Source organism: Pelophylax lessonae, assembly GCF_965119305.1.
Source record: "Pelophylax lessonae genome assembly, chromosome: 2".
NCBI classification, from domain to species: Eukaryota; Metazoa; Chordata; class Amphibia; order Anura; family Ranidae; genus Pelophylax; species Pelophylax lessonae.
The window spans coordinates 173,734,284-173,750,386 of NC_138769.1; the positions used below are offsets into that span (position 1 = coordinate 173,734,284).

At 48.4% G+C, this 16,103-nt stretch overlaps 1 protein-coding gene across 1 annotated transcript in view; it reads left to right on the plus strand.

The window, feature by feature from the left end:
• The window catches only part of SH3KBP1 (SH3 domain containing kinase binding protein 1), a 568,203-nt gene that overhangs the window by 340,818 nt on the left and 211,282 nt on the right, over window positions 1-16,103 (plus strand). The window contains exon 6 of the mRNA XM_082244592.1: window positions 13,170-13,363. Within this exon, the coding sequence (XP_082100718.1) occupies window positions 13,170-13,363 (194 nt within the window). The remainder of the gene's footprint in view (window positions 1-13,169; window positions 13,364-16,103) is intronic.

The window sequence follows — 16,103 nt, forward strand, 5'->3', positions numbered from 1 at the left end:
CAGCTAGTGTATTGCCAGCCATACATGGATTGAAATTTCATCAATGTTTGGGCAGGCTGTTTGTACAGAAATCGTTCTACCAATTGACTTCTGTACAACCAGCCTGATGTTTTTTTCCTAAAAGATTAGCACCCGCCGGCTATAGTTGGCGACACTGATCAGTGTATTCTGACAGCAGTGATTGCTCCCTGCCATCAGAACACAATAGCACAGTGGGAGGGATTCTCCCATCCACATCGATTGTGTGGATGGGGAAATCGAGTCATTTTTTTTTTTTTATTTTGTTCAACCCGCTGATTTAATAAAAAACAAATTACTATATGGCCTGATTTTAAAAATAAATAACAACCAGGTTTATGCTTACCTGCTCTGTGCAATGGACCGAGCGTCCCCAAACCTCTTCTTCTCGAGTCCCCCCGCTGGTCCTCCTGGCTTCTCCCCTCTGCCAAGTGCTCCCATAGAAAGCTGCTCTCCATGGTACGGGCTCGCTTCCGAGCCTGCATCTGTAGACACAGATATCGGGACTTGGCCCCGTCTCTCATCCCATTGTCACTGGCTTTGAGCTTACAGTAAAGCCTGTGAAACCAGGAAGCGAGGGGAGATGAGAGCTGCAGACATGCATAGCCCTGAATCGAGGCAGGGTTTAGTTAAGTTAAAGGTGGGGTGAATGGGGATACTTTTACCTATAAATTTTTCAGCTTGTGTTTGTAAACCCTCACATGTACCCAGTGAAGTGACTGGTGTCAGGTGATACATAGAGATTAAACACATCTTTCTACATACGTTGTGCCAGTTTATCTGCAGTCTTCCTTTCTCTACATCTGTTCAAAGTGCAGAATTTATAAAGCTTGTTTGAGCTGTCAGAAAAAAGGGGTCAGGGAGCTGAAGATACACTGTGCAGAGCTCAGTGAGGAGAGCTCTGAGAGCTGAATGGAGGGAAGAGACACACCCACCTTCACACAGCACACAGGAACAGAGCTGAGGCTGTCAATCAGCTGGAGCTCCCTCCCCTGTCACTTTTTTTCATTTGTATCAGGAAAACTTGTCAGAAGTGACTCATGCAGATAGCAGAGGAATGAAGCAGCAGACATAAATTACACTTAGTGATTTTAATTGAGACACATATATACTATAGAGGGAAAATGCTTTGTTTATATTCCATGTCTGAGGTTTACAACCACTTTAATGCAAGGAATGCATTAAAGCCGTTGCAAATCATAGGTGATTAAAAAAAAAAATCCCTGCAAGGCAATGTCATAATGTGCTAGTATGCCTTGCATACTATCACATTATGATAGACTTACCTGAGAGCTAAGCTCTCCAGTGCCACAATGTCACCGCTGAGATGGCTGACATCTACCCCCGGTCTTTCCTCTGGGTTCGTGGCCTCGGGCTACATGAGTGGCCCGGGGTGCGATGACGTCACACCCATGCATGCACCTGGGAGCCGTTGTTTCCCGCACATGCTCTGAAGGTCCAGCGCTGTAAGCCAGACCTTCAGAGCCCGTGTGCCAGTGATGTCATCGGCTGCATGCACTCTAAATAGCTCCTAAACTGTGCAAGTTTAGGAGATATTCACAGTACCTTATTATAGGCTTGCCTGTAGCTACAAGTGATAACACAGAGTTTACTAACACTTTAAGGTAAAATATTTAAAGCGGAAGTACAGCCTAATACCTTTAATTCTCCCTTGCAATCATTAATGTGAGCTGAGTTCAGCCTTATGTGTCTAAATGAAAAAAATCCCAGTTTTTCCACCTTTATTTTGCAGTTTTCAGTGCTGTCACATGACTTCAATTTCCCTTCCTGCTGAGTCTAAGAGCAGCAAGTAGGTGTGGTTACTGAAAGCCAATGACATCACTTCCAGGGAGGGACACTGTTCCTGTGTAGCCAGTGGGCGTATACAGAATGGGAGGAGCTGATCATAGATTCTTGCCCAATGTTCTCTCATCGGGAAGGATGCATTGTACATCCTAATTCATGAGACAATGAATAAATAATTCACACAGGATACGGGGGGGGGGGGGTAGGGGCACATATACAGTTTAGGTGTTCTGGGCTTTCAATGAAGACTACCCTAGGAGAAGAAAGCTGGACACGGGGGAGGGGGACTAATAGTATAGCTGGAAGTGCTCTATGGTCTCCGCTCACAGTCTAAAATGATCATAGTACAGGCAACCACACTAAGTCTGTTTCCACTAGTGCGACTTGTCATGCGACTTTGGACACACAAAGTCGCATGGCAAGTCACAACCTATTGATTTCAATGGCCCTGTTCCCATCTATGCGACTTTGAAAATCCGCGACCTTGAAAAAGTACCTGCACTACTTTGGTGCAACTTTTGATGCAACTTTGATCCAGAGAGTGTAAGGTTGGATTCAAGCTGCACTCGAAGTCACCCTCCAAAGTCGCACTCTAGCCTAGTGGCTATGTTTCTACTAGTGCGACTCTTAAGCTGTGAGATTTAGAGTGCGACTTTGAGTGCAGATTTGAACCAACTTTACACTCTCTGGATCAAAGTCACATCAGAGTAGTGCAGGCACCTTTTCAAAGTCGCTGATTTTCAAAGTGGCTTAGATGAGAATGGGTGCCATTGAAATCAATGGGCTGTGACTTATGCAACTTTATGTGTCCAAAGTACATGACAAGTCGCACTAGTGGAAACAGAAATACATTACTCACGTGTAATAAGCAATAGAAATGGATCTGTATCCATCTAAATTTTAAAAAATGTTCCTTTGTACCTTATTTCTATCATATATTGCACCGGTCATGTGATGCCCCTCTCTCAGGAGAAGCTGCTCACCTAAACAAGGCTATGAAGACTGAAGATCATGTTCTGCGAAGGATAGGAGGGATGGAGGTGGGGCTGGGCAGGTCTAGGCATGTCTGTCTAAGAAAGACTGACAACCTTTTCAGGAAGTGAAAGACAGCTGAGCAAATTCAGATAAAGGGAGATAGTGTTGTCTGTGAATAACAGGAATAAGCTGTTTGCCTAGTTTAGATAAGACTTTCTAAGCTATACAAGCAGCTAGCCAGAAAATGAATAATATCAAAGATAAGGATATTTACCATACTATTAATAGGAAAAAATTAATTTTTGACTGGAGTTTCCATTTAAGGTTTTAGAACCAAGAAATGTGCTGCTCACTTGCCCCTTTCTGTCCTACAGCCAAAGCTCATTTGGCTGTACTTCTCCTGTGGATCACTGGAGTGCAGTTCGTTCTGCACTCCTGTGTCCTTTTTTCAGCAGACAACGGGCTTTAGTCCACTATCTGCTGACATCACAGAGTTGGTCCAGTCTCTGGAAAGATTGCGACCATATGGTCAGAATCTGCCCACATGCCTGGACTGGCACCTGGCTCAGCCTCTTAGCGGAGCCGCTCTCGCCCCCTCCACAGCCCAGCGAGCGCTCCAGTGAGCGTGGGGGGGGGGGGTCAGAGCAGAGAGCTGGTGACTGACAGTTATCAGCTCTCTGCTCACGGAGCTGTGAGAACGAGCGATCGGTGGTGTTTCATCGCTCGGTTCTCAGTGTTCGAGCCAGCGGGGGACAGATGCAGCATCGGACAGATATTGCATCCACCTAGGCATGTATGAGTTAAGAAAAAAATCTTTCCCATACTTCTCTTTTAAGAGAGCTCATACTACTTATCTCCTACAATGCATCATGTTCTGTGAATAGGCTGTGGAGGTCCTTTCATTCTATGATTCCTCCATTATTCGGAGAATGCGATACATTGTGCGAGATAAGTAGTATGAGCTCTCTGCATGGAATACAGGACAGAAGGGAGCAGGCAATCGATGAAACTCTTTACGTTGCACTCACAGTGCTGAAAGACAGCTGCTCAGGGCATTATCTAGTGGATATGATGAAAACACTGAAGGAAGGATTTTTACTTGAAGCAGCAGCCGTGCAGGTATTAGGATACACACCAGTACACATAACAATTATGTTTAGGGCTGTATCCAAAAAAAAAAAAGACTAAACTTCAGCTTCCAGGTAAACCGATTGAACCTTTTACTGTTGCTCTGGGAGGATATTTGCCTTCAAAACTGTTCTGGTTGGACAACCGTTTATAAAAAGTAGCATAAATGATGTAATATAGAAGAAAGGCTGCCTGTTATTCTACTTGAAAAAAATGAATGACTTAATGCAAATTCTCCATGCTACCTACTGACACTATCCAGATGTTGAAGACCTATTCACGTTTGTGCAATGTGTTAATGCATGTACAGTAATGCACACTGCATTGTGGCAGCCCATTAAACCAATAGGCTTCTGATGCCCCACACAGTCCTAAAACACAGGCATGCCACAAATAGATATGGGATAGGTTGGTCCAGGCCCCGGAGACGTGCATCTAGTCTGCTTGATTTGTTTGTCTTATTCGTGACATGCATTGCCTGAGCTGTATATGTCCAAGGTTTAGAGCCAATCGCCGCACCCCGAAACCCCCGCGGCTATGGACTCTCGTGTTTTTTCCTTTTACTTTTTTCACCTGCATCTGGAATGGCTCTGAATACTTACTGGACTGGTTTTGAGTCTTGGACACAGTTTTCATTCCCCACTACTGCTGATATACCACTGGAGTAAGCTGGTACAACATTGTATTCTATGTACTGTTACTTGTTTTTCATTTTTTTCTCTGTAAGCACTCATGTTACTTGGTCTAATGTTTAATGCCCTTTTTATTCAATAAAGACTTGTTTGATTTAAAAAAAAAAAAATGAATGGCACTGCAAAGAGCCAATGCACTGAATGTCTGTTTTTCAGTGCAAAGATGTAAATCAGTCTCTAATGTAACTCTCCCTCACAGGATAAGCTGGGTATTAAAAGAGGGGATTCATTCCTCCGGGCTTACTTACATCACACAATAGATGTGTTCATGTGTTGCTATGCCATTCATTTTGAATGGCACCCCAGCACGTTAAGGCAACACACAAGATATGCGAAGTGATGCAACGCACCATATTATATTTATCAGGGCAACCCCGGTGCGTATAAATCAGTTTTTTGTAGGGGAGAGTAGAATTGACCGATCTGAGCCAGTCCGCGAAGGACGGGGGGGGGGGGGGGGTGTCCCTCATCCACTTTTGAGCTACACACTTCCTGGCGAGGAACAGGGTCTCGTGCAGAAAATGTACAGTGAACTTATCTAGATTTACATCAGGAAGTATACCAAGCAAGCAGGGTTTCGGGGCCAATGTCAGAGGGGAGCCCATAGTATCATGAAGAAAGTCTACCACTTGTTTCCAAAATCCCTGGAGCTCAGGGCAACTCCAGAGAAGGTGGAGAAATGTACCCCGCTCCCTCCCACACATAGGGCAGTCAGAGGAAGCACCCGGCTGAAACTTAGATTGCTGTAGGGGGGTCAGGTAGGCCTTATGCATTATATACAGCTGGGTCAGACGGTCGGACAGCTTTGGAGATACCAATTCTGAAAATATCTGAAAAGCATGCGGTTGGGAAGGCTGTACTGTCGCTTTAGGTCCTCAAATGTACGTAGAGTGCCGTTCTCCAGCAGTTGGGCTAAAAAGTGAATACCATACCGGGCCCAGGCATGCGCATCAGGAACGGTCTCGAACTCGGGGAGTTGGGCATTATGCCACAGCGGAATATGTTCATGCAGCGAGGGAAGTGACAATTTGTTGGACACAACATCCCATAAGCGTCTATAGTGGTACAACATGCTCACCCTATCCCCTCCATGCCCAGTCCCCCTGGCCCCCGTCAGAATCAGGGACAAAGGGTCAGCATTAGCCGGGGCCCAGGATGGGGCAAGAAGGGCCAAGAAACGTTCCCTATCCGAGTTATGGAGGTGGAAATAGTGTGACAGCTGGGAAGCTATGTAATACATATTGAAGTCAGGGAGGGCGAGGCCGCCCAGATCCGTGGGGCTTTTCAGTTTCCTCCAGGCCAACTTGTGTCGGCTGTTGCCCCAAATAAAGGGCTTAAGAATTGCGTCAATCTGCAAGAAATGTTTAAGGGGAAGGTAGATCGGAGAATGCCAAAACGTGTAGAGCAATTTAGGGAGCAACACCATTTTTACAAGGTTGATCCTACCCCTTACTCCCAGCGGGAGACGCGCCCAGGTCTGGGTTTTAGACTTCAATAGATCGAAAAGAGGTTGGACATTATCCGACAGGTAGTTTTTAGGGGAGTTGGTGACCAGAACTCCTAGATATTTGATACGGTCCACCACCTGGAGGGGATAACGGGGATCCGGGGGTCGGGGAGGAATATCGTCTATCGGTAGAATTTGGGACTTGTCCCGATTGATCATCAGCCCGGAATAGCGGCCAAAGTGCTCTATGAGGGACAAAGCTGTCTGAAGTGATTCACCCGGGTCAGACAAGTACAGCAAGGTGTCGTCCGCATACATGCCTACCTTCTCCTCCAGATCGCCAGCCCGCAGACCCCGGATACCCGGATGCGACCTGATAGCGATAGCCAGGGGTTCGGCCACCAGGGCGTAAAGAAGGGGGGGCAGAGGGCAGCCCTGGCGGGTCCCCCTGGTAAGGGGGAACGCCGCTGAGGTGCAGCCATTGGCCAAAACCCTGGCGACCGGAGCCTGGTAAAGAATACGGACCCACTGAATAAATTTAGGCCCAAAGCCGTAGCCCTTGAGGCAGCGCCAGAGGAAGCTCCATTCAACAGAGTCAAATGCTTTGGCGGTGTCTAATGAAACCACCACCCTAGATCCGGAGTTGCTGTGCCGCACCTGGAGGTTCATAAAGAGGCGTCTCAGGTTAAATGAGGTGTTCTTGCCAGGCATAAAACCCGACTGATCCGGGTGGACCAACGAGAGCACGACCTTATTTAGTCTCAGGGAGAGCACCTTGGCCAGGATTTTGATATCTACCTGCAAAAGGGAGATAGGGCAATAAGAGGCTGGGAAGCGGGGGTCTTTGCCCGGTTTGGGTATCAGGACGATAAGTGCCTCACGCAGAGAGGGGGGCAAGGTTGAGGTGTCAAATGCAGTTTGGAATACTTTCAAGAGGTGCGGCACCAGAACCTCCGAGTACATAGAGTAGAACTCAATAGGCAGCCCGTCCAAGCCTGGGGACTTGGACCTGGGGAACTGAGCTATGGCTTCAGTTAGTTCGTCCTGGGTCAGGGGGGCCTCTAGCATAGTCCTTTGTTCAGGGGACAGTTGGGGCAGAACTTCTGGCGTCAAGTAGGGCAGAATCGGGGAGTCGTCGTCAGGGGCCACGGAGGAGTACAGGTCTTGGAAAAAGCTGCGAAAGGCGTCAGCCACAGCACCCGGGTCTGATATAGGGGAGCCGCCAGCAGACTGAAGGGTGATCACCACAGGGGGTCTATCATTACTGTGGACGAGGTACGCTAACAGCCTGCCCGCCCGCTCACTGTGTTCAAAAAATTTTTGTTTTTGAAAGAACAGGGACCTACGTGCCTTCTCATAGTCTAGGTGTTCCACCACCCTAGTGAGGAGCTTCAACTGATCCGCCCCGGCGGGGGTCGGGTCAGTTAGAAAAGCCGCCTCCGCCGAACCCAAAGCCCGTTCAGCCTGTGCATACGCCCGAGCAGAGTCGGCCTTAATAGAGTTAATGGTTTGAGTCAGAGTGGCTCTAGCGTGTAACTTAAAGGTTTCCCATACCACGAGAGGGGAGGCTGATCCCGCATTAGTGTAAAAAAAGCGTTGCCAGCTCTCAGTCAGGGTCTCCTCCTCAGGAAGCAGAGAAAGCCAAAAGGGGTTTAATCTCCAGGCAGGTCTGGCCTTGTCTGTCCGTAGACCCACCGTGATCCAGTAGGGCTTATGGTCAGAGAGGCAACGCGCTCAAAAGCCCGCGTCCATCAGCCTGGGTATCAGCGAGGGGGAGATCAGTATAAGATCAATGCGGGACATCGATCCATGGGCAGAGGAATGGCAGGAGTACTCCCGGAGGTGCGGGTACTTGACGCGCCAGGAGTCAGTAAGGTTGAATTCCGCCATCAGGCGGGCGAACCTCGTGGAGGTGGGGGGGGGGGCACAGGGGGTCCAGAGACGTGCATCCTGTCAAGGCTGGGGTTCATAGTATTGTTGAAATCCCCAAGCCAGATTACAGGGATCTGGGGGTGCTGAACCATGAAGTCCAACCCCTCAAGGAGTATCGCGGACGAGAAGGGAGGGGGGACATAGAACGCCATGAGCAAGTAGGGATCACCATAAAGAAATACATTCAAGAAAACATATCTACCTGCAGGGTCTACGAGGGATCCCCGGAGCTCAAAATGGACAGATTTAGCGATTAAAACCGCAACTCCACGGGAGTGTGAGGTGTGCATGGAATGAAACGTCTAGCCGAGCCACGGACGCCTCAGGGCCTGTTGCAGCGCACCATCTAAATGCGTTTCCTGTAGCACAATAATATCAGCTCTATGGCGCTTGAGCACCGCAAAGACCGCTGAGCGCTTAATCCTGTCCCTGAGCCCACGGACATTCCAAGTTAGAAATTTAAGGCTAGCCATCAGAGGGGGCAAACATAAATAGGCACATGAGCTCCGGGGAGACCTCCCCGACAGTGATTATGATACATGCTCCCCCACCCCCATCACTGGCACCCACTTGTAATTTATACAAACTTCTGGAGATACAATAGCTAGTAAGCACTACACACATTGTCAGACAAAACAAAAATTCAAAAAGGCATTAAATAGCAACAAGGAAAATACAACCATGAAGACTGAACACCCGCCCACCCCGCCCTGCACAAACCCCAACCCGTGCGGGCCTGAGAGAACCCCAACCAACTAGTCAACCAACCGCGTTGACAATGCCCCAGGAACATGGAAAAATGTAGACCGGTGCGGAAAGGAGAGCCACGGGAGAGAGGCCAAGGCCATGACAGGCAATGTACACCAACACTACCAGGGGGGCCTCCCGCCACGCTCAGCAAAAGCAGAGTGGGCAACCGGTGCGTCCATGACTGGGCAGTTCTGGGAGCGAAAATTCGCTGGGCAGCGAGGCATGTAAATAGGACACAGCAGAGATACACATAGGGAAAAGGGGTAAAAGAAAGGACAACAGACTGGGGGAACACAGGGGGGACAAAATACACAGTAGGGGAAGGTTGGTACAGGCACTCCGGTGGCCTGCAAGGATGGAACACATCCTGCCGGGTCAGGTCATTGCGTGAAGTGGCAAAAAGGAAAAAAAAAAAAAAAGGGGGGGGGAACAGTACAGGGTACCCGGCAGGGATGTAAGTTGTAGGGGAGGATAAAAAGCAAAAAACCGCCTCCCAACAGCGGGGTTCGGGCTGTCGCAGGTGGTCACAGTGAACACAACAGGCATCCAAGAGGGAAATCCAAGTATGGGCAGGAACATCAGGATCCAAGGATATCCGAAACCGTCAGGTTAGCACACAGGGCACATCCAGGGGTCAAGCGCAGCATCCGGAAAGCAATCCAAGGAATGAGGCACGAGGCACGCTCAAGCACGAGCCTCAAGTCTCTCCAGCCAATTAATAGCAGCCTCAGGGTCATCAAAAAAGTGCACCCTGTCATCCCCTTCAACACGGAGACGGGCAGGGTACAGCATAGCATATTTTATGTGCTTTATGCGGAGCCTCCGTTTAGCCTCAATGAAGGTTTCGTGTTTTTTCTGGACGTCAGCAGAAAAGTCTGGGAAGATTGCTAGCCTGCCATTGCCAAAGGGGATGTTGCCTTTTTCCCTAGTAAGTCTGAGGATGGTATCCCTGTCCCGAAAATTGAGTAGTTTAGCAATAAAGGTGCGGGGGGTGCCCCCTGGGGCGGTGGTCTGCCCGAGAGGCGACGTGCCCTCCACCACAAAAGTAGGGGAGAAAGCCTCACGACCATACGTATCAATAAGCAACTGTTCCAGGAAGTCTGAGGGATGAGACCCCTCTGCCCCTTCAGGGAGACCAATGAGCCTGATATTGCCCCTCCTAAGGCGGTTTTCCATGTCATCCTGTTTTAATTGTAGCTGGGTCACCTGGAGCTGGAGGGCATCAGAGGTGCGCTGAAGGGGGGGCAGGGCATCCTCCACCCCACTGATCCGCTGCTCAGCCTCGGTCACCCGCTCCCTCACCTTCTGGAGATCCTGACGGACTAGGGATATGTCAATTTTCACCTCTTCTATCTTGGTGGTGAGGGACGCCTGGCACTGTGCAATAGCGTCCAGAACCCGCTCTGTCTCGGCTCCCGCCGAGCTTACCTCCGCTCCCGCGCCATCTTGGGCCTGGTCACCCTTGTCTTGGCGGCGAAACTTGTCCAGTTTTGCGGTGACATCCGTGGATTTTTTCGGTGGCGACATGGTCCACAGCTGCAGCGGGGCTTCAGGAGGTACTGGGGAAGCGATTTAGGATTCCGGGGTGCAGGATTAATGCAATTAGGAGATTCGGCCAGCGGAGCTCACCTCAACAGCATCCTACCTCATGCTGCTCCAGGCCACGCCCCCCAGTGCCATTCATTTTTAATAGCACCACAATGCACCAAGGTAGTGGTCTCCAAACTGCCGCCCGGGGACCGAATGCAGCCCTTTGCTTGCCTTTATCTGGCCCTTGGGGCACTACTACATCCACTGACCCCAACGATGGGGCAGAATTCCTTCCATTGACACCAATGATGGGGCAGAATGCCTTGTTATGACACCAGCAATGGGGCAGAATGCCTTGTTATGACACCAGCGATGGGGCAGAATGCCTTGTTAGGACACCAGCGATGGGGCAGAATGCCTTGTTATGACACCAGCTATGGGGCAGAATGCCTTGTTATGACACCAGCTATGGGGCAGAATGCCTTCCGTGGCCACCAACGATGGGGCGGAATGCCTTCCGTGGCCACCAACGATGGGACGGAATGCCTTCCGTTGACACCAACGATGGGACGGAATGCCTTCCGTTGACACCAACGATGGGACGGAATGCCTTCCGTTGACACCAACGATGGGACGGAATGCCTTCCGTTGACACCAACGATGGGACGGAATGCCTTCCGTTGACACCAACGATGGGACGGAATGCCTTCCGTTGACACCAACGATGGGACGGAATGCCTTCCGTTGACACCAACGATGGGACGGAATGCCTTCCGTTGACACCAACGATGGGGCGGAATGCCTTCCGTTGACACCAACGATGGGGCGGAATGCCTTCCGTTGACACCAACGATGGGGCGGAATGCCTTCCGTTGACACCAACGATGGGGCGGAATGCCTTCCGTTGACACCAACGATGGGGCGGAATGCCTTCCGTTGACACCAACGATGGGGCGGAATGCCTTCCGTTGACACCAACGATGGGGCGGAATGCCTTCCGTTGACACCAACGATGGGGCGGAATGCCTTCCGTTGACACCAACGATGGGGCGGAATGCCTTCCGTTGACACCAACGATGGGGCGGAATGCCTTCCGTTGACACCAACGATGGGGCGGAATGCCTTCCGTTGACACCAACGATGGGGCGGAATGCCTTCCTGGAATGCCTTCCGTTGACACCAACGATGAGGCAGATAGCCTTCTGTTGACATCAGCGATGGGGCACTATTACTCCCGTTGACACCAACGATGGGGCACCATTACTCCCACTGACACCAACGATGGGGCACCATTACTCCCACTGACACCAACGATGGGGCACCATTACTCCCACTGACACCAACGATGGGGCACCATTACTCCCACTGACACCAACGATGGGGCACCATTACTCCCATTGACGCCAACGATGGGGCACCATTACTCCCACTGACGCCAACGATGGGGCACCATTACTCCCACTGACACCAACGATGGGGCACCATTACTCCCACTGACACCAACGATGGGGCACCATTACTCCCACTGACAACAATGGGGCACTATTCCTCCCACTGACACCAATGATGGGCACTATTCCTCCCATTAACACCAATGATGGGCACTATTCCTCCCATTAACACCAACGATGGGGCACTTTTCCTCCCACTGACACCAAAGACAAGGCATTGTTTCCTCCCACTGTCTCTAGTCAGGCCCCTCTAAAGTCTGAAGGACAGTAAACTGGCTAGTTGTTTAGAAAGTTTGGAGACCCCTGCACTAAGGAAATGCACCATAGTGTGTTGTGGTGCATTGCTGAAAACATTTTGTTACATGTCTAATTTTTGGAATGTTTTTGTGCATTGCAAGCCCATTGATTTCAGTAGGCTGCCTTAAAGAGGAGCTCCAGTCTCTTAAGTGAAAATTAAAAGTCAGCAACTACAAAAACTGTAGCTGCTAACTTTTAGTAAACAGCCACTCGCCTGTCCCACAATCCGGTGGTGAGCTCACCCTAGCCGTTTTCTCCCTGTGTCCTCTCACCGGCATCTTTACTATGGGCACCTGGCTTTGACAGCTCGCGGCTTCACAGCCGGGTGCCCACTGCACATGTTCAATCAGTGCCACGCACGGTGAATAATCCCGCAGTCTTCTGGAACCTGTTGTATTCCAGAAGACTTTGGGAGGAGGAGAGAAAGGAGAAATTCCGCTTCCGATCCCCTAGGCGGTCGGAGCAGAAGTCGGAGCGCGTACCTGTCAAAATCGAGTACCCGTTCCTCCTCGAAAGCGCCATTTTACTAACAGGAGTAGGGATGGAGGCCTTAAAGCAGAATTTCCCCTTTTGAATGGAGCTCCATTTTAATGCAACACACCTTAAAGCATGCGCATCAATGTACGGTAAATATGTAAATGTTCCTTAGGATTTAAATCACCACCATGCTTGCCAAATAACATACTATGTGCACTTGTCATTTATTTTTGGGATTGTGGGGGGGCTTTAGGTGCAAGTTCACATTGTATTGTGTGTAATGGTTAGTTTGTTGTCCAGAGCCCTCAAAAGTAGAATGTAATATAAGACAAGGTCCTCCAAGTTTTTTTTTTTCCCTTACTGTGTTGCTAGTACTTTACTTTGCACAGTGTAATGTAATTGTACTATAATTCTCCTGTTCGCAAGTTATACATTTGTTTTCTTTCTTCCTCTCTGACTACAGTCTGTACACAGTGCTGAGAATTTGTGTCTAATAACACCTTTTTGAAATCCACTGAAATACATAAAAATAATCCTTAAATAATCATACCCTTAACTGTATACTATTGAAATCATAAACTGTTTCCTGTTCAGTATATGATATTATGTTATGATTGCAGTCCTGTGGAAGACTTGTCCTCACAATTACTGTTTTCTTCCTGCCAGGATTTAAAGATACTGCTGGCTCGGAGAGTGATGGGGGCGACTCCAAATCAGAAGGGACCAATGGAACAAGTGGAGCAGAAAACCAGGCGAAAAAGATCAGGGGATTTGGCTTTGGGGATATTTTCAAAGACAAACCAATTAAGCTAAGACCAAGGTCAATGGAAATGGAAAATGACATTCCTCCTGTAGAAAAGGTAAATACACAGTATATATTATTATTTCAGGTACTTGTATAGCACTGTCAATTTAAGCAGCGCTTTACATATACATTATACATTCACATCAGTCCCTACCCTCAAGGAGCTTACAATCTAAGGTCCCTAACTCACATACATACACAGTAGGGCCAATTTTTTATTTTTTTTTTTTTTATATATATGCTTATTTCCTTTTTAAAGTTTATATAGGTATGCTAAATGTTTAAAATATGCATAAGGGTCTAGTCACATTGTTGCGCTGTGTAAGCACACGTGCATTAGGACATATTATGCTACGTGTTACTGTGCATAGCATTAAAGTGATTGTAAACGATCACCTTGTAAAACAACCCATTTCGTTTAATAGAGAAATGAAAGGCAAAACATTTTGTATGGATATAAAAATACATTATAAATACCTGATTCACTTTTTTATAAGTGATCACATTCCCTCTGTTCTCCGCTGCCTAAGAGCTGGGGGTGGGGAGGAGAAGCAGCAGCCCACTGAGCTTCCCAGTGAATGGTTGTACAGTGGGGGAGTGTCAGAACAAGTCTGATCATTGGAGGTGAGCACACCAAGTTCCCAGCAAAGCTGGAGAACTAACCACCATGTGCTCTCCTGAGTGGCCAGTGTTTTTAAAAGGAATGCAGAGGGACTGCCAGGAACACCAAGGATTTCACTTCACATTAAGGAAGCTCACCAGCACTTAATGTGCTGGTGAGAAAGACTATCTTGGTTGAAATGTGCAGGGAATTCAAGTATAGTGTCTAGACTGACTTTAAGACGCTAAAGTTCACGCTAAAGTGGGGAGAGACCCTAAGTGGAGGACGCGCTGGCTATGTGAAAAATAATATGTGATGTTTTTAATGATGAAAAATATTCTGTACGTAACCTAATGCATCTCTTGATTGACATCTGTACAACCAGCCTTTTGGAAAATTTTCACTTGGTCCGTGCCACCTGTTATAGGTGGGGGCGCTGATAAATGTATTCTGACAGCGGGGAAACTCTCCCTACTGTCAGAATGCAAAAGCTCCACAGGAGGGATTCCCTCTTCACCCCAACTGTGTAAATCGATTCCTTTTCTTTTGTTCAACTTGCTGGTTGAATGATAAAAAATGAATCATAGGCGTGTGCACAGGGTGTGCCAGGTGTGCCCAGGCACACCATAATCACCCTGTGCAGAGCAGATTCCCCCTACTGCCCTGGCTCCCCCCCCACAATGCTGCCAGTTTCCCTCCTCTTCACTCCCACTGGCTGCTGCTGTGGGCACACACAGGGGGATGTTTTAGATTGAGTATATGTAATTTACCGGCCCTCTCCCTTTCTGAATGAACACAGTGGGTGATCAGTACCGTGTGTTTAAGCTTTGGAGTGCACACCCTATTGCAATAGGCTGCGCACACCTATGAAATGAATCATGTATATTCTGCCTAATGCTTCCTTTCCACTGAGCGGTACGGTTCGGTTCAGTTCGGTACAGTACACCTTGATCAGGCTTTGCGTTTCCACCGCCAACAGTACCTCAGTTTTACAGTGTAGCTCCACCCTGTTGGTAAGGTACTAATGTGCTTGGTACCCCAACGAAAGGGTCCCAAAAAAGTGGTACGGTACAGTTCGGAATTAGGGTACCATTCACAACTTTTGACAATGGAAACGGCGAACATTGCGTACTGAACCGCTCAGTGGAAACGAGGCATTAGAAACCAACCAGGGGGCTGGAGTGTCAGAGCTAGATGTTTCTAAGGACTCCTAGTGGGCAAGAGTGTTCCTTCAAAGGTGGAGGTAAATTTGGATGTGTTCAAGAGCCACAAATTCTGAACTGAAAATGTATTAAAGTGTTTGTAAAGTCTCGTTTTTATTTTTCGTTCAGAATAACAAACATGTTACACTTAGCTGCTCTTTGCAGTTAGTTTTGCATTGAGTGGCCCAGATGCTCCTCTCCCCGGGTCCCCCGGGTGACAAGTCACAGCTCCCTGTGTCCATTCAGACATGGAGCCATGATCCTGCCCTGCCCCCTCTCTCTCCTCTGGCTCACTGAACTTGATTGACAGCAGTGGGAGCCAACGGCGCCACCCTGCCGTCTCAGCCAATAAGGAGGGGGAGTCTCGGGCAGCCAAGACAATCCTGCAACATCGCTGAATTGAGATGGGCTCAGGTAAATAATGGGGGGGGGGGGCTGAGGGGGGCTGCGCAGAAGGCTTTTTATATTTTATTTGCATAGACTGCATTAGGATAAAAAACCTTCTGACTTTACAACCACTTTAACACAGACTGAGCTGACTTAGACCTCTTGCACACTGTACTGATGTATGAGCTTTAGACATTCCTGGCAGAAAAAAAAAAATGCAAGGATGGGTTGTATATAACTTGCTAGTATTTGCGAATATGCACACACAGTAGCAGGAAGCGTGGCATTTGCGAGTATTTGTGCGTATTTGCGAGCATACAACTCTGAGATATATATATATATATTTTTTTTTTACTGATCAATACACAGCGTATGTTTACAGACCTGTGTACAGGCATATTGACAACAGTAGGCTGCATTTAGATTGGTGGAAAAAAAAAAACGCCTTTATGCCTGAAAATTTAGTGTTTTCCGGCAGCAATGTGCAAGAGGCCTAAAGATGTATACCAAACTGACAGTGTCCTGGGTGAGGATGTGGAGCAGCTCGCTGACACTGAACCAGGGAGGTTGATATGGCATATGACAATCCTCTGGGGGAGCACCAG